The sequence below is a fragment of the Bombus fervidus genome, chromosome 2 (assembly GCF_041682495.2).
Source record: "Bombus fervidus isolate BK054 chromosome 2, iyBomFerv1, whole genome shotgun sequence".
NCBI lineage: Eukaryota > Metazoa > Arthropoda > Insecta > Hymenoptera > Apidae > Bombus > Bombus fervidus.
The window spans coordinates 16,884,185-16,902,731 of NC_091518.1; the positions used below are offsets into that span (position 1 = coordinate 16,884,185).

Consider the following 18,547-nt stretch of genomic DNA (forward strand, 5'->3'; position numbering starts at 1 on the left):
CCAATAGAATTTCATTTAGACAAGATTTGTATACACATAACCATTGACGATTTTTCATTCAGACGAAAAACTGTATGCCGTAATTTTCGGTTGCAGAGAAATAATATTTCATAATTTTCTGTTGTGCAATAATAATCTTTCGTGATTTTCAATTGTGATATTCCGCTTATTTGGTAAGCAATTTCAGTTAACGTTAGCTACTCAGTATCATAATACTGTTACATTATACACAATTTAATGTTAGCCATATAACGATGAGATTAAAATTGAAATTAAAATTAGAAATTATAATAGAGTAATTTCAAAAAATTGAATTACAATGCACTTGGTTTAAGAAATCAAAATTAAAATGAAAGTTTCAGTACAAATTAAACTATATACATATGTAGTTTACTTCAAACTAATATTATAAAGTGTCACAAATAGAAACCACCTTTAATGAATTGGAATCTGTGTTACAAGCGTAATTCAACATTGCAAAGCTAAGGTAAAAGGTTGAGAACTTGTTTCCATAAATTTAAGAATGATATAAATAATTATACTTGTTGCAAACATAAGTTAGATATATGAGGATTGAAAGAGTTAATTGTGTATCTTAAATGATGAATGAGTGGAATGAAGTATAGTAGGTAATAACAAAAAATGAATGACCATGGAGATACCAGTGGAATATAACGTCAGAGCGGATAACGAGAGGGTAATTAATTAAATTCGTATCGTTTATGTGTATTCGTAATGCGCTGTTTTCTTTGGTGTTTTTATCATTTGCTTAATTCCATATACATATATTATGAGTAAAGAGATAAATACCACATTTGATGTTGATTTAATTTAGTGATAAAATTATTATCTCCAATCGTAGCTTTTATTCTTCTGAAAAATTTATTAAGTATACATTTAAAAATTGTGATTATCGTTATTGCAGGAAAATGTGTATTTTCATTTTAACTTTTGCAACAAAAGAAAGATAATCAGTTACCCGACAGCTCATTTTGGACGTCCATCACGGCAAATAGGAAAATCTGATTTAAAACGTGCTTTTAATATGTTAGTTTCTTTATTAATAATCTGAAGCTTCATTATTCGTATAATTTACTTCACATATAACACTCTATACGATTTTAAAAAATCGATTAAAAATTTCTCAAGCGAATGTAAAATGACATATGACAAAATTTTTTAAGAGAACTTCTGGCCGGGATAAATTGAAAACAATTAAAGTGAAGCAAAACCTATGCGCGTATTAAATGACTCGAAAAACGAGGAAGTAATAATTTCTTGTGATGAGAGTTTCTAGCGATGTTTTCAAACTTGAACGCACTTATGCGCAGATAAAAGGAAGATAGAACGAGTTAATTCAATTATCTTTCAAAAACGAATCGTATCTCGAGATATCGTTCTCGCCTCGAATAAACGAACAAGAGTATAATACATTAAAATATTAAAAGCTTTTCCTGATACTTACTTTCTCCACGAAATACCGTATGACTTCGTTCGTCGAGCAAAGTAAAATTCGTCGTTAAATTCTTCAATTCGGTTGCAAGCAATTTTCCATTAAAAATCTTCTCGATAATATCAAATCGATTAATTTACGAGAAAATCATTTTCATAAAATAATTTAATTTCACACGATCGCACAGATTTCCATTTTATATAATCAAAATTCATTTTATACTACCATCTCTATACAATAATAATTGAAAATTTCATAAAATAACTGAAGCTATAACTGGCGGCTATAGAAAATTCTGAAGCGTTATTTGCAATGCGCATGGAACAGAAAGGCACGGATTAAATGCAGGATAAACAAGCACTTTGCAAGGAAACTGAAATTCAAAAATGAATTAAACGCGATATAATAACAGGAAACGGTGTTTATATTATATTTCACGATGATGAAATACGTGGAACTTGATATTAAAAACCATCTTTCTAGACGCAAAGAGCGAAGGGTATGCATTGCATTGCATTGTATGATTGATGTTCCGAAAAGATAGAAGTAGAAATGAAATGTTCACAGAAATTTTCATTAATGTAAGTGAGAGGAAGGGAAAAATACTATCGAAACAGATACATCGAAACTTCGAAATTTACGATTCTTATTTCGACCATTTTCTCGTCAGACTCATCAGCTCAAATCATTTATTTCGTCGCGTCTCGATAAATCACCTACCGCGTTCTTCTCACGAAATTTCGTTCACGAAACCTCATCAATTTCTGCCGACGAAACGTGGAAAAAAGGTATGAGAGAGAGGAAAAGTGGGGGGAAGAAAGAAAAAAATGGAGAGGTAAAAAAATAGAAAGAGAAAAAGATTATTCGACGTAAACGAGTTAGTTTCTTGCGTTGGTACCGTGAGCGACGACGAGATACTGTTTGTCAGGAAGCACAAACAGTTCCGTGTGTCCTTCCGGTTGGTTGGAAAAAGAGTGATTAAGGATCGCGGCGCTGGCCGGCACGAGCGATTCGAATCGCTCAGCGGTGTGCGGGCATCTTCGAGGTAGATCGACCGATTAGGGGCTGATCCACGTGAGGAATCGTTCCCGAAATGCCGGACGACGGTATTCATGGTGAAAACAGGACCTTATTTATTCAACGGCTCTCTGCTCCGGGGACTAATGAAATTACTCAGAGGCCGACGACCGACAGGAGTTTACCAGCTAATTAATTGGCATTGATGCAGCCAATTCCATTGAAATGAAGCGCTGCTCGTTGATGCTATTTCCTCTTTGCGACTCTTATGTTCTCCCCCAACCCCATGTTATTTCTCCCTTCCCTTCTCTCCCACTCTTTCTCTACTCTGTCTCCGTCAAATCGTTGATCTTTATCTCTCTTGATCAGTCTCCTTTGCATCCTGTCGCTAGCCGTCCTCGTCTTATCGTCAAGAATCTATGATACGGACGCGGCCTTTTCAACCGTTTTCGCCGTTTCCTTCCTTTTCATCCCCTCCATCTGCCTATCTTTCTTCTTATATTTCTTTTTCTTCTCTAAACCCCCTCTTTTCACGTCGTTCCTTCCTGTACTCGGTACAGCGTGACTTCGTCGTCCTCCACCGTGATTTCTCGTCTCTCTTCTCGTTTCGCGCTTCCTTTTTCCTCTCGTTTCTCCGTCCTCGTCATGGCTTCCTCCACCCTATTTTTCTCTCCCCTGCTTTGTCCATCAGTGCACCGATTGAATTTCTACGGGTAAAATGCGGCCATACTAACTTAATGGCGCTTTCAAACCGTGATGCACTTGATCCAGTTTAATTTTTTTCGCCAGGTAATTGTCTCGATTTTTTAACGGCAAAATTACCGCGCCCCCCGTGGAGTTTTAGTAGTCGAGCAGCCTGCCGGCACGCGGCTTTATATTTTTATCATTCTCACCGTCGCCGGTTAATACACGCCCAGCGTGCGCCAGTTTTTACGCGCCTGTTTTTAGTCTTTTCGTTTCGCGTTCCCTCTCCACTCGATGTTCTCTTTCCTTTCTTTCCTTAATCAACAATTTTACGTATGAAAATGACCGGAGGCAAGGGGAGACCGTTGTTAAACAAAATTTCTACACTCTGTTAATCGCACTGGCTTTGTAATTTGTTTAATTCAGATCGTGTTCAAAGCTGTACGGCTATTTGGACGCGTTGGAAGGTGAATTGCGTCGTGTATGGCGTTCATTAAATTATGATATTGAAAAATACGTAGGTACGCCGTGAAATCGACTATTTCGATCGAACCAGCTCCGCGTTATTTAAATTACCTGAACTGAGAAGCATTCGGTAAATTGGGAATGGAACGAAATGGAATTAAACGTAGTATAGAAGGCAAATTGAATGGACCCGCTAAAAAATATTGTTCTAGAATTTTTGAGTATTGTAGAATTCAGCGACAAGCGTGAAAAATGCTACGTACACGTAAGTCCAAAAGTCAATCCCTGTCAAGTAAAATGCTATTTCCTGTTTGGCTACTGCAAGTGATTTACGAGGGGAACGTACAATGTTCGACTCATCGATTCTGCTCGGGTTTTGCATATGGTTAGAGCGCATTGTATGTACTAGTGTGCAGTAACAGGATGAAATCTACAATTTAAAATTTGACAAGAAACACTACTTTTTACAGATACCATCGGACTTTTATTTCTAGTAGGAAACGTTCCACTAATTTGTAAAAAAAAAAAAAAAAACGGTCTTTTATGATATCACCAAAATTGCACAAAATTTGTATAGTAACGCATTTCATGTAAAGTTCCGAATCTGTACTAAGATTAATAAAATATTTGTTACACGCTGATTAGATTTCTAAACGAAAACAAGTTTTACATCTTTCGACATAATTTGCATGATAGTTCGATAAAAGAAATCTCGCCCACGATAATACAATACGTACATAGCGATATTTTTATAATCTAGGATAAACATTTTTTGCAAGATAAAATCATCCAGAGGAATACTTTATCTCTGGCATTTCACTTAAAATAATTTTCATTTCTCCACGTATCTGCAATCTAAAAATACTCTGATTTTTTATAATTCCGCTCTTCCACATTCACCCCATCTTTTACTTACAAATATTCTCTTATTTCCATGAATACGACGCTTCTCCGCGTCTAAAAGCATACAAAAATCCACCCTAACATACTCGATGCGTAAGCGACGACACCGTTAAAAAAAATCCTTGAATCTCCCTTGAACAAAGGGGTCCTAATGAAAAAACATTGAAGCGCTGTTTTTTTTTCTTAACAGGACTTGCATCCACCTCGAGGCTCGATTTTAACGCGGTCTGGTCGTACTACTTGGCAACAATCGCGGTCGTTTGCGGGATAATTTAGTCGCGTGTTGCGTGTGCCGCGAGAAAAAGGAGAAAAATCGAGGACAAAAGAGTAAATGTAAATTCGTTCTTAACGAGATATTCCCATAGGTGCATGTCCCGCGGGGAAGATTGCACACCCTTGTCCCTCGGCGAGGCGGCAAACGAAATCGTCGAAGTAGTCGAGCTGAGATTCCGCCCTGTTAAAACGACGTTAATCCCTTTTATAATAATATCCGCGTAGATTGAAGGACAACTTAATTAGCCGAGATTGTTAGGACCTCCGTGAAAGACCGCGACAATACTCTGCCGGACTGAAATTCGCCGATTATGCGGAGAATAACGTGGACTCCCTATTAAAGATTCATTTTCCGCCTAGCAATACGCCTTAAGATCAACTAGCGCGTGTCTACAGGACCCCTTTGCGCCATAATTTACCAAGTAACAATGTAACATCAGCGAATCGACAAGTTGCAAATCGTAAATTATTTAACGTTAATTAATTAAACTTTCTATTTTACAATTTTACGATTCTTACATCAACTGGAACGGATAATGAAATGACTCGTAATTTATAGTTTATCTACTTTTAAGATATCGTTTGATTGATCGCTAAATTTGCTAATGCAAGCGCATTTATTAATGGTTCGATTATACGAAAGTGCTTAGGTCTATGTTATCGTGAAACGAAGCTAGTTCAGCTAGAACTGATTACAAGGACGAGTGGACAGCTTTTAACCCTTTTAATTTGATCATTGAATTTTTTATCCTGTTTCGTTGGATCATCTTTAATTTTTGTCTTATATATATTAATCCTTTAGAATAAAATGATTATTATATTACATAATTCTTATGAGTGCATCTGTAATTTATATCATGGAAGAACTATATCTAATTAAGTCATGAACTTATGGGCCTCATGACCAAGGTTTTTATAGAATTTTCATTCGATAAGTCAAGATATGAATCACTTTTTATAATGTTACTAACACTATATCGTGAGTCTAGCTTCTGGCTAATATCTGAAGTGAAAGAGTTTGATATGAGCCTGGAATCGTGTTGTATTAATTATTAATAATTTTTGGGGTGATTCTGTGAAAAAGACATAACGCGTTAAAATTTGAGATCGCTTTTGCTGAAAACAGAAATATATTTATGTATAGTTAATTAATAATTAATAACGTAACATGAAATGTAATACAATATTGGATATACGCGCATTGGGTGTACATCGAGTGTAAAAAGATTTATTTACTCGTAAATTGTTTTGTTGGAAAGAATGTTGTATAATTTCGAGATGGAAATAAAACAGATGAAAATTTTATTTCATCAATATGACAGTGTATTTCATTAATTTTCTTCGAATTGTCTGCGATTCGAATATTCGTTACAGTGATAGATAAACGGAAATACGCTTTTGATGGAAGTTGTGTTTGAGAAGGTAATTATTCGATAAATTCAAATTACTCGGTCGTTTATTTGAAATAACTGATAGAAAATACTAGTAGAAAGTACTGGATGAAAATATGTATTTTGTACATATTTTGAACGAAGATCTTAGTTAAGATAGCATTTTACGAAAGTTTATATACGATTTCACTTGAATAAATTTGTTTCTTTAATACTAACGGAATTGTATTTGATAAAAAGAAATTATTTGATTTCAAAAAAATGTCTGGTATGTATTTAATTCTTTTAATGAATCAAATAATTCCTTGAAAGTATGTATGAATAAAATTTGGATATTTTCATAAAAATTCCTTATTTTACGCGTATCAAATTGAAATATCGTGATTAATCTTTTAAATTAAAAGAGAAAATCCCTCTGAGAATTTTAATAAACAAGCTTCTAGTATTTTCATAAAATTTCCTTATTTTACGCGCGTCAAGATTAGATATCAAAAAGAAGCCAGAAATTGTTGATGAAATTTCAGCTCGTACTTTATGACGTCAACTGAACGACCGTGGGAGGAAAAAGCGAACTCGCAATCGAGTTCGAGGAAGAAATTAAGTAGCCTGTACACGAAGGAACTCGCAACAAACAGATTGAATTAATCTGTTAATCTGTGGCTCTGTACAAGCAGACATGCAGAAACGTGGAATCTCTTACAAATTAGATTAAAGTAAAACGTCGTTAACGGAATGACTGGAAGCTCCTTGCATAATTTTCACCGTAGACCGAGCAAAGCATATGGCAACATATCACGAATTGAATCCGGACGACATGAAACAGCCGTATATTTCCATATGCGTCGCCTGGCCTTTGAATACGATCGGGCCACGCGATAAACTGGCGAGAAATTAGCTTGCATAAATCATACGTAGAATATAATAACAAAATTTGATGGTGTTGCGACGCTATTGGGAGTCAGAGTTCAACTAATTTTCAGAAACTCTAAGGATACAATCGTGTAAAATTAAATGCAACCCCCGTGAGACACTATGCAAGTGTCCTGAATCGATACTGTCCTCTTCGGAATATGTTACTAAGCGTTAAATGCAAGAGATCGTGCATTTGTACCTTAATTCCAAACTTAATATATTGTTCGGATGGTAATGTATGAAATATTGGATTTTGTTCCACTAATTCTTTAAATCTTTTCCTTTTCGATAAATATTTTTATCTTTGTAAATGAATCGTTGTATATCTACTATATTATATCTCCTTTAACTGTCTTGTGATTTTTTAATTTTTATATTTCAATCGCATTAATTTTATCAAAGAAAAGGATCTGTAATGTTTTAAGAAAATGTTTGATACAAACGAGAAGTCATGCACACGAACAATTTTTTTCTGTATTGCTGAAATTTTAAATATTTTTTAATATCAGAACAATACAAGATAAACAACATAATGCAACAAAGTTAAAGATGAAAATTCTATTTTGCTGACATTTACATATATCTACATATAATCGCATCCTTTCCAACATTCAGGGAAGCATAAATTACCAAACCAAATGAAACGTTTGGCGCATTGAAAGTTATTCTTCAAATGAATTAAAATCTATCGTTGCTTGACACGAATATTTTGAACATGAAATGTAATTTGAGAAAGACTGTAAGGCTAATCGTAACGAATTTAATTGGTATAAACTTTGTAAGTATCGTGGAAGAGGAAACACATAGAACACGCGTGAAGAGGGTTGACATTTTTGGTTAGACACTGTTTTCTTTTTCTATTTTTACGTGGAATGAAATAAACGTAAATGTTGAAACTATTGTATGAAAGTTTATCAAAATGAGAAATTCGTCAATAAAAATTCAGAGGATAAAGAAAGCAAAACTACAAATTATAACTTATATACTAAGATAGCACATAAAAAGACAAATATTTATGACATATATCCGATAATTTACAGAAACAAAACCGGAGAAAAATAATTGCAAGGAACGTGCTCGGAACTTTTAATTAATAATAACACGATAAGCTATCCGAGTTTATCAAAGTTCAAATAAAAAGTTAATGTAGCGCAGATGGTATGGCGTAATTATAAATATCATAGATTTTTAATCTGTTTAACTTTTCCTCGGCAGCGAAATATTTTTTTTTTTCCATTTGTAAGAATCTCGTTTTAATCATCGTTTGGAGGAAATTGGTTGGGGAAGTTGGGCGTGCAATTAGCGTACCGGAACAAGCGAAAAACCTGTGTCAATCGAGAAAAACACGAAGGTTTAAAACACTGACTAACGACATAAAGGAATACGTAATAAGGGCATACGAGTCAAAGGTAAATGCTCGCGTTAATAGCCAATTACCAAGCAGTTTCCTGGTAGAACACGTTGCTTTCGATGAAAGCCTTACGCTTGCTAGCCGTATAATCGAAAATTAGGGTGCAGTTTGCAAGTGCTTAAGCAACAACTGTTTATTGATATAGTTAATGAATTTCCGCGCAAACTGTTAGGTCTCGGCAAATACTATTGCATACAACGCTGCGTTCCTCGAAAATAAATGTGTTCCGTAGAATATCGGAAGTGGTTCGTTAGAAAACAAGAAAGTGGAAAATTATGCGTTGGCAGAAATTTTGGAATATCGTGTAAGAAGTATATTAAGAAAAAATATTATTTGAGAGGGATTTTGTTAAGAGTAACTGATATATGGCGTGATCAATATAATTGGTACGTTGTAGACAAAAATAGCATAGCGAAAAATGAAATTTATTTAAAAAGATGAAGGAGAAATGTAAACTATTAATATTTCTGTAAATATAATAGATTTTTCCAGAAATGCATTAGACAATCGAACATTAATTGATAATTAAAAAACACCTAATAAAATGCCGTGTTTTTTACGATAATACTGCTATTATGCAAAAATATAGTCGGATGATACTGTTACCATTATGTTACATTGAGGGTAATAATTAATTCGATCGTAGCAGAGAAGGGAACAGCCAATTACCATAATCTAACTATTTACGAAGAATTTTCGCTACTTAAGTGAATCGTTCCTTATTGTGTTTGTTTCCCTTGTTCCCGAAAATGAATTTGATAGAGGAAAACGACGAAGTTCCGTATAATTTAGAAAGTACAGTCAGAAATTTCGACTTGAACCACAGAGATTATTACAATCTCTGGTTTTCATGACATTTTGCACTACGATATTACGTATTCCAGATTTATAATTTTATCTGTGGCACAACAAAAATTACTTTTATCTAAAACGTAACAGCTGAAGTCGCTATGTAACAGGAAAAATATTTTACGTTAATTCTCATATTATTTAAAAATAGTATATAAAATATCTCATTTATGGGCTACGAAATTTCAAAATATTTGATGAAAAAGTAATCTTCTCCGTCATGCAATTTACGCATATACGCAAGGAATATTCGCGTAACGTTAATGAATAGAAAAACGTTCCAATTTTATGATTATTTAAGATGAATAATATTAATACAATAGATTGAAATAGACTAGAGATTGGAGATAAAATTTCCAATCCTGTTAATGGTGTTGTAGAATACATCAAAACTGAATAGAGATTTCAATTCATGCATAATTATAAGTATGAATCACGATTAAATTGTCCACCTGTAGCACGCGACGTACGTGCATGAATTGTGCGCACCATCCATCACCGGTGGATAATAGCAGGTATTGGATCCATGTGCTTTAAAGACACAGTGCTTTGGGGAAGGTGGGATCAAAATTGATCCGCTATGCATTATCGTTATTACATTAAGTGGGTCGCAGTATAACCCACTAAGCTTCAAAGGCTTATGCCGAGAATTGAGTAAAGGTTAGTTATTTATACCCTAGCTGGTGAACGCTAAAATCCAAAATTTCAAGGAAGACACAAAACGGCTCAACGACATGTCTATAAAAATCAAGAAATTTCCAATTTTATGTATATATTATATGAAGTACGAAATAGAAGCCGATGATTTTAAATGACCATTTCATATTCTATTTTATTGTAGTAATTGTCTGTTACAATCATGTGGTATTTAAATACGACAGTTTTCTTCTGTTTTTGGGGTTGTAGTTTTGAAGATATTTTTAATTCTATGTATCGAAGGGACGTAAAATATAGTTTCGTCATCCTGAACGTTTAGGCATTTTCTATTCTATTTTAGTAATCACCTAGTATTTAAGTACACGCGTGTCTTATCTTTTACGGGGTTGTAATTTTAAATAGAAATAGAAGCACGAAGTATGCATGTTAAAGTGCATCTATTTCTGCCTAAACAAAAGGGACAAGTATAACAGAAGCATCTCGAACCGCATACTTCGTACTAACATGTTAGTCTAACTCACGGTATCTACCTTTTGAGGTTTTCTGTTTTGTTTAACTTGGACCTTACTCGAGTGTCTGGTTACCTTGTGCATTCTTTGATGTTTTAATGTACATTTATAACTGGCTGTTCCCGAGATCTATGCTTAGTTCGTGTGCAGGCGTTTTGTTTTAAACAAAAGTTTCATTTGCGTGTCATTATACGTGTATCAACAGTTTTCTTCTCTCCAAACTTTACTTAATATCCATGCAAAGCTTGCTGTACACTTTGGTGTACTTTCCTAGGTTCTTTTTAAACAGGGTTGACAAGAAATTGATATGAAATTTAGATCACGTTGAATAATAAATAAATGTAAAGAATTGATGGAAATAAATTGACATAAAATTTAGATGACTAAATTCTGTTAGCAAACAGGACATGTAGAATCAGAGAGTAATTTATTGATGCTCATTTATCATTTATTTGATACTGAGAAAGTTGCATTCAAAATTCAGTGTTTTAAAAATTTTAGTCAATAACCTTTATGAAAATCGAGCTACATAATTCCTTCTACTTATATTTCCTCGATATCAATTTTTTTTATATTTAACACAATATATCTTCTTTCCCATGCTAAATGTATACTGTATAATAATAGAATATCTTACAATAAGAATAATAATAATTCCAATTTTTTAGCACTGATTAATTTAATCAATTTTCTATGTAGTTAACTTCATATAACTTTATATAACTTTTATATAACTTTTAGATCCCTTACATTTATCACCGACTATTTAACTATCTTCGTTCTTGACTCAAACACGATAAAAATGAAATTTAAATTGCTTTAGTTTGAATTGCTCCAAATAAATTTTGTAAGTCATGCGCAACTTGATTTTTAATTAAATAATTCGTATACACTACAATCTGATATTATTTGAATATAACTGGAACAAAAGTAAGTTGCCATCATTTCCCATCCCTTTAAGATCCAGTTTTCGAGCTAACGTTCCCACAACGCGCTCCTGTTTAATAACGTAACGACATTGTAGAGCGATAATTAATGGCGGCTGTTGGAGGGTTAAAAAAAGAAAAAAAGGTGAATGAGAAATGATTACACCTTTGACGGATCATTAATGAAAATCTACTCGGCGGAAAGTCGAAGAACAGCATCGAATATTGTTGTCGGCAGCACAAACGACATTACTAAGCCGTATAATTAGTAGTAAGTGAGGCGTTATTAGTAATTAATTTGCACGCTTTAGGGAACGAAGCCTGCAATCTTCATAATTCAAAATTTTATACGGAATTCGGTCAAATTGCGTGACCTGTTTCCCATCGTCTTCATTTATCTCGAAACCCTTCTCGTTCGTCCCTTAAATCACTGAGAATGAATGAGGGACCGAACAAAAATTAATAACTTCTGAAATTTAGGAGTCGAACTATAATTATTTGAGATAAATCTGTATGCTTCTCTGAACTAATTAATAGTGAAGAGAATATGCAAGGTAATTTCCTCCCTGATTATTTCACTCTAATTTTCGGACAATTTTTCGAACCTATTTCTATAATACTTTAGGCATTTTATATAGGTATGTTTTAGAAAATATAATAACATATAATAATATTGTATAAATTAATACAAAACTATATATTTACATGTAAATAATTATAAATATTTTTTTTCTAATTGATGATTTACAGGTTTGTGGAAAACAAAGCGATATTATATATTTTTGGAATTTTCACATATGTTTGTACGATATATTTATACGTTTTACATGGAATTACTGAAAAAATTGTTATTAATTGTGTTATTAATTGTTGATTCTGATCGTTAATTATTATGCTGATGAACATTTCATCTATGTATATTCAACGCGATATTTGAGAACTGTAAGTTAATTTTTATTTGTCTCTCGTATTTTGAATAATAATACTACTTCGCTTATGCATAAAGAATAAATAAAAATTAATATTCAACCGAAATTAATTCTAAAAAGAAAACACGTGAATTATAAAAAATCAAATACATGTTTCATGATGTGATCGGTACAATAAAATAATGTAATAACAAACGAATAATATGATAAACATCTAACAAAAAAAATAACATTTCTGTCCCTTAATTTTTGTCAGCAAATTTCCTAATTATTTTCAATCAAACGAACATCTTTTTATAAGGTTACAGTTTTGCCCTGTATCAAATAAAGTAAAATAAACAAAAAAGTTTCAAGAAATACTAAATTCTAACAATAAATAAATACTCGATTACCTTCGCAATTTACTTAACCCATTAGGAACTCATTGTCTCAGTTTCTCACAATGTTATAAATACTTCAAGTTCTTTAAATTTCATAAAGAAGTAGCAACGAAAGAAAAAAAATTAATGGACCTATTCCATCGTCAAGATAAAAAATAGAATTCGTTAGTGTAAATCGATTGGGAAAAATCTTATAATTAATTAAAAATAAAGACGTTCTGCTACGATCAGTTAGAACAACGAACGAGTCGTGACTGCACAGCGTGTCAGTTCTTCAGAAGACATCCTCTACTCGGCTACCATAAGTCACGAGCCAATTATAAGGGCGCCTTTGAACGAGTAAAAATCGGAGGCATTCGCGGTCCATCGACGCGGAGTCGCGTAACGACTAATAAGTAGCGCTTGCATTAATAATTAATTAGCGAGCTGTCGGCCAAGCGAGCTGACCAATTTCCATAATTCAACGACCACGGCGATATACAATATCGCGCGAGCCCTTTCGAACGTGAGGACCTCTAGCCCAGCAATAATGGCGGGGCCGATACTAATAATTACTGGTGGATTCGCACGCGAGTCAATTGCAAATTAGTCGGCGGCTGCGTATAATTGCCGAGTTTTTTGCCGGTGTCGAATCGTTAAGTTCCCCCGGTCTGCCTTGTATGGTAAACAGCCATTACGTCGCTCGAATAACGTTACGTGGGACGCGTTGTTCCTCCGGTGCGGCGCGGAGTCACGTGTACTTCCTTTTCCATTCTCCACCTCTGTCAAATTTTACGCATCGACGATCGATTAAGCCGGTTTAACGTTGAAACTACCGAAGTAGTCAACCTGACCGATTCATAATTTTTCATAGTAGTTTTATATCTGATTTACAATGCAGCATTTATGGGGATTTATGTGGTTATTGATGAAGTACGTAGATATATTGTATGTATATGGGTATGGAGTTATTTTTTCCTTTGTTACTGGAACAACTAATTGTATGATGAACAAGTTATAATTTTTTGTAATAAATTCACAGATTTGCAACGCTGTATTTTTGACGATATAAGTGATTTTTAGTAAACTTTGTATATACATAAGGGATTTTCCCCGTTTATTACTAGAGGAGGTAAAAGTAACCAGTTCAAAATTCTTCATAATAATTTTTGTAGATTGGAAATAACGTACTTCCGGGGATTTCAGATTGATTTTTCATAATGATTATTTGTTCTCTTTTTGCACTGCGTATTTTTCCATACGAATTTCATTTGAATTTCTTTCGTACAAGCTTTGTGCTTCAATTGTCAATAATTCTAGAGTAAGTACGAATTTGTAGTTTTTCATATTATTTATCTAGTAAAGATAAAAGTAAATAAGTAAGTTTGGTTGTTGCTAGTTTTGTCGAATTTTTGAATTTATTAGGATGTAAGATTGAACGAACAACTTTGTTTTCATTCGCTACGGTGCTGGTTGTAGGTGGTTTTGTTAATATCATATTATGTCCCAAGCAGATAGAAATTTCCCTTTTTGTTGAGTAGAAATATTCGTGGTAGAGTGGAGAATGGTGTAGTAGAGTGAAAATGCAAAAAGCGGGTTATACACGCCTGACGATTAAATAAGAACTCCTATATTTTAGATTTTTTAAGATCAACATTGGCAAAGTTGAATTAAAAAAGGAAAGTATTTAAATCTAGTAATCGCAACGATTTTGTTAAATAAATCGGAAAATATGACAAAAATATCTACGAATATTTATTACTACTACTTTATGCATCAAGTAATCCTAAAAAATTATATAAAACAATAAATAAATATATTAAAAAGTTTGTAATCGTTATTTTAATTAAAAGCCAGCCAGAACTACGAATTTTACAAACTTCCTTAACGCATAATCTACAGTAACAAAATTTACCTCCTACAATTCAAACAATTCGAAGAATCAATTTCCTATTGTCCGAACATTTTTCCAGTCAAACAATAGAAATATTTAACAACTTTTATTCGCGTCCATTCGCTCGTTTATTCATTCGTGCAACTACAATTTAATATAGGAATAAAAGAGAGAAAAACGAAAAAAAAAGAGCGCAGAATCGAGTCACGCAATTATTGACGTTATTATTTCTCCGGTTAATTAAAATAGCAGGGCTACGGTGGAGCGTGCGGCTCGAATAATTGCGACCGACGAATTGTTTAATTTGAATCGTCGTGAGTACGTGGAATTTAAATGTTCGCCGCTTTACACCCGCACGATTTGAATACCGGTGACCGGTGGTGGCGAGTCGAATTAAGGGAAAATCAGAAATGATTGTCACGTTGTCGAACCGTTGGATTATGTTCGACTTCGAGCTCGATGCCGTATGAATATTCATAGCGTTTCACCCCTTCGCGAAAAATTCCTAAGCAACCGACAGAGCGGCCCACGAATGCTCTATATAATTAATCGTATGCGTCGGCACGTATCTGATAACCGGATGATCCTTAATTCAGCCGCTCTTTATTTTGGGTAACACCTCTCCCGCTGAGTATCGCGCGCGGAATTTCAAACAATGCTAGGGAATTTTTTATCCTCGGGGGAAAAAACTTCCTCCTCTTACCTCCTCGTTCGTTATTGAATCAACGCTGGAAACCGAGGCAAATACCAGCGTTCCTTTTTGCGATGAAATTGTAGAGATAGTAGAGATCGGAAACATGTTTGCATTGATTTAACGCTGCTACTTTATTCCGTTGTCCAGACGAAGCTTTTTTCCATTTGCTCTTGTTAGAAAATTTTATACATTGATCGTGTTATTCGATTGTATGCCTTTGATTTTTTCTCGAATATAAATAAATAGAGATGAAATGAAAGAGAAATACGTTACTTTAATTTTTGGTACGAATAAAATGTTATTTATATTTGTTTATCGAGTTTGCTTTTTGTTTAATTTAATTTATTCTATATTTGAATATTACGTTATTCTAATTTTAGCTAGATTATTAATTCTCTCTTTCTGTCTGTCTGCCTATCTCTTTTAAAATAAATCTTCATACTTGTTGAAATAAAATCTATTTAACGGCCAACAAGTCTATTTTTCGGAATTTACTTTCTTCCGTAATTTATTCAGCGAATAAAAGTGGAATAATTCTAACAGAGAAATTTAATAATCATTAAACTATCTTTACTAATTCTTCGAATTCGCATAATTATTCTCCGCGTTTCAAAGAAACCTTTTCCCCATTAACCGAAAGATGAAAAACTCATCCCTCCAGGCGGTCCGCGGGTTTCCATATTTCCCTTGAAAAAACTAGGAAAAAATGGAGGAGCAAAAAGGGAGGGTATTCTTTCTATCTAAAAATACCTAAAAAAAAAAAAAAAAGAAAAAAAGACAGTAGAACATAACGAAATATTTGTTCCGAAATCCGTGCCCAAAAATTCATTTCAATATCTTCTACGATATCCTCTAACTGTGCAATATATCAAGAGAACAAAAACAGTATTCACGTGGAAATTGGTTTCGACGATGTTCGCCAAGGTTTTTATCGGGCAACGTCTAGTAAGATGAAGTATAGTCTCGATCGGATGAATTAATCTCGGAGCCGTCAGGGGGTGTGAGACGGAAGCATCGAGTCCGAAAATTCGCACGTACCTCGAGTTTCGACGAGAGCCCAGCAAAGATTGGCCAAGGAGAAGAGCAGCAGAGAAAGTAGGTAGAGCGCGGCATCCCATCTCATCTTCGTTGTTCCGGATAGCTTTCTCGGTGGCTGCCTTCACTCTTCTCTCGCCCCTCCTTCACCGGTCGCGCTCATCTTCTATCATCCCCCGGCGCGTTTTCAACGGTGCACGCCGCGAAGGCTTCCGTGTTCCGGCTCGAGGACCGCACAGCACAGGCCACCCTCCGAGTCGACGCCAAGCCGTGGAATACAAGGATGCGGGGAAATGGTGGAAAAAGAGCGAGAAGAACGCTCGTGTCAGCGTGCTCGGCTTCACAGTCGGTGCAAGGGTGCTTATCACCTGGCTGATAACACCTGCAAAACAAATAGCCACTGTAGTAAACAGAGGCTGCGTTTTCTCGTGTAATTAACCTGCTGGTAATCCCAAGGTGTGGCGAGGAATTTGTTCTCCACTCCTCCTCTATCTTATATGTATATATAACCAGCCAGAAATTTGAAATATTTCTCAGTTTTATTTATTATTGGATCTCCTGCTGACTATGTTATTAACGCTAGAATTATTACTGAACAAGGCGCGAGCTTGTGCCAACGAAATTAAAATGAAAAATACGTAGAAGGAAATATTTTATACATACGATAGCTGGAATTACAAATTTATAAAATATCTGAAAAATTGTCCATCGATCATTCGTGATAAAATATACTCGGATGAATTGTTTCCCAGAGGCTAGGGCTCATTCAAATTTCTCTTTAAGTTAGAAATATGATTTTACCGAGCAGTTGTAATAATTTGTCTTGTAATATAATTTTGTTCATTTAAATCTGACATCGATAAGTCAATAAAAAGAACATGAAATTGTCTTAATACCTATGTTTGCAGAAAAGTTTCCTAAGTCTGTTGAGATAGTCATTATTATGTTATAAGGTAGTTAGCTAAGAAATAAAGAGAAAAAGAAAACTATATATTCATCATCCCTCTTTTCTCGTATATTCAAATAAAACCATATAATAATACACAAATTGAATGATACCAAAAAGTTAACTTCTCAAGAATTCTATGATCCACGCATTACCACGGTAGCAAACTTTCGCTTCATAATTCTGATTTTTTATGACATAAACTCGTCCCATCTCAAATCTACTAAATGTCTCGTAGTTTATAGGTTGGAGTGTAAGCATCCTACATACATATACATAGTTGTTGTACGCTTCCATTTTTCTGTTTCTCGTTCTCCACGCTTTTTTCTCCAGCTTTTCTTTAGCGCCCTTAACGAGTCTCGTACGTACTGCGAAATTGAAATAAAAGCGGACGAACGAGTCCACGGTTTCCGCGCATAAAGCGGCTGATTTAACCGGATCCTCTCTCTCTCGCATGCGGAATTCATTTCTGCGGATTCATTCCTGGATGTATCTATGGGAAGCGGTGCTCGCGGTGGTTACCTGCTCGCCGCCTCTATGAAGCGTCGTGAAATTAGTTTGCGAGGAAAATAAAAGGGAAATATGAGTGGAGATATTTAGTGGGTCGTGGATTAAGGGAAACATACCGTGGGGATCCTCTGTCCCTTCCTTTTTACGATTCCGAGCGGGAAAGTTACCCTCGCGCTCGAACAAAACTGAAGACAGGAAACCTACAGACGTGTGGAAAGAACGAATTGGACACGAACTTTGAAATGAACATAATGTGTTATACATGATAATATTTGGACGCAACAGTATCTGTTTGTTGCTTTGTATAAGAGGGGGTGATTTAAATATCGTGTTGCTTGTATAATATGAACTATTTCTTTCTAACAATAACGTGTAACAAAAGATTTTTAACAGAAAGGAGGTTGCTCACTTTATTTCTGAATTTCAATGCTGTCTTCTTCGTCGTGTCATCGAATAATAATCGTGCAATTTCACGATAAATTTTACCCTTTCCTCTATGACGAATTACATGTTGTCTTTTATCAAAGCCAGTATCCTTTCCTTTCCTTGACATGTTAAATTTGTTATGGAAATATTGATATCAATTTCTTCTGGCGTTAACTATACAACATTTTTACAATTATGTAGAATAAATTTATTTCGTAATTCGGACAGTTTCTAAGAATTTTTAAATCGCGGAACGCAAACAAGTGTACTAATGTTAGTATGACGTGAAAATAAGCCAATTTTG

The 18,547-nt window shown here is 34.4% G+C and overlaps 1 protein-coding gene across 2 annotated transcripts in view; it reads right to left on the reverse strand.

The window, feature by feature from the left end:
* LOC139998184 (uncharacterized) overlaps positions 1–18,547 on the reverse strand; it is a 72,545-nt gene that overhangs the window by 14,433 nt on the left and 39,565 nt on the right. The window contains exon 2 of one of the 2 annotated variants that reach the window (XM_072022532.1): positions 16,365–16,743. In XM_072022532.1, coding sequence (XP_071878633.1) covers positions 16,365–16,449 — 85 coding nt within the window. In that variant the 5' untranslated portion in view covers positions 16,450–16,743. Of the gene's footprint in view, positions 1–16,364; positions 16,778–18,547 lie in introns of both variants that reach the window. The other variant, XM_072022533.1, reaches the window with a different exon arrangement.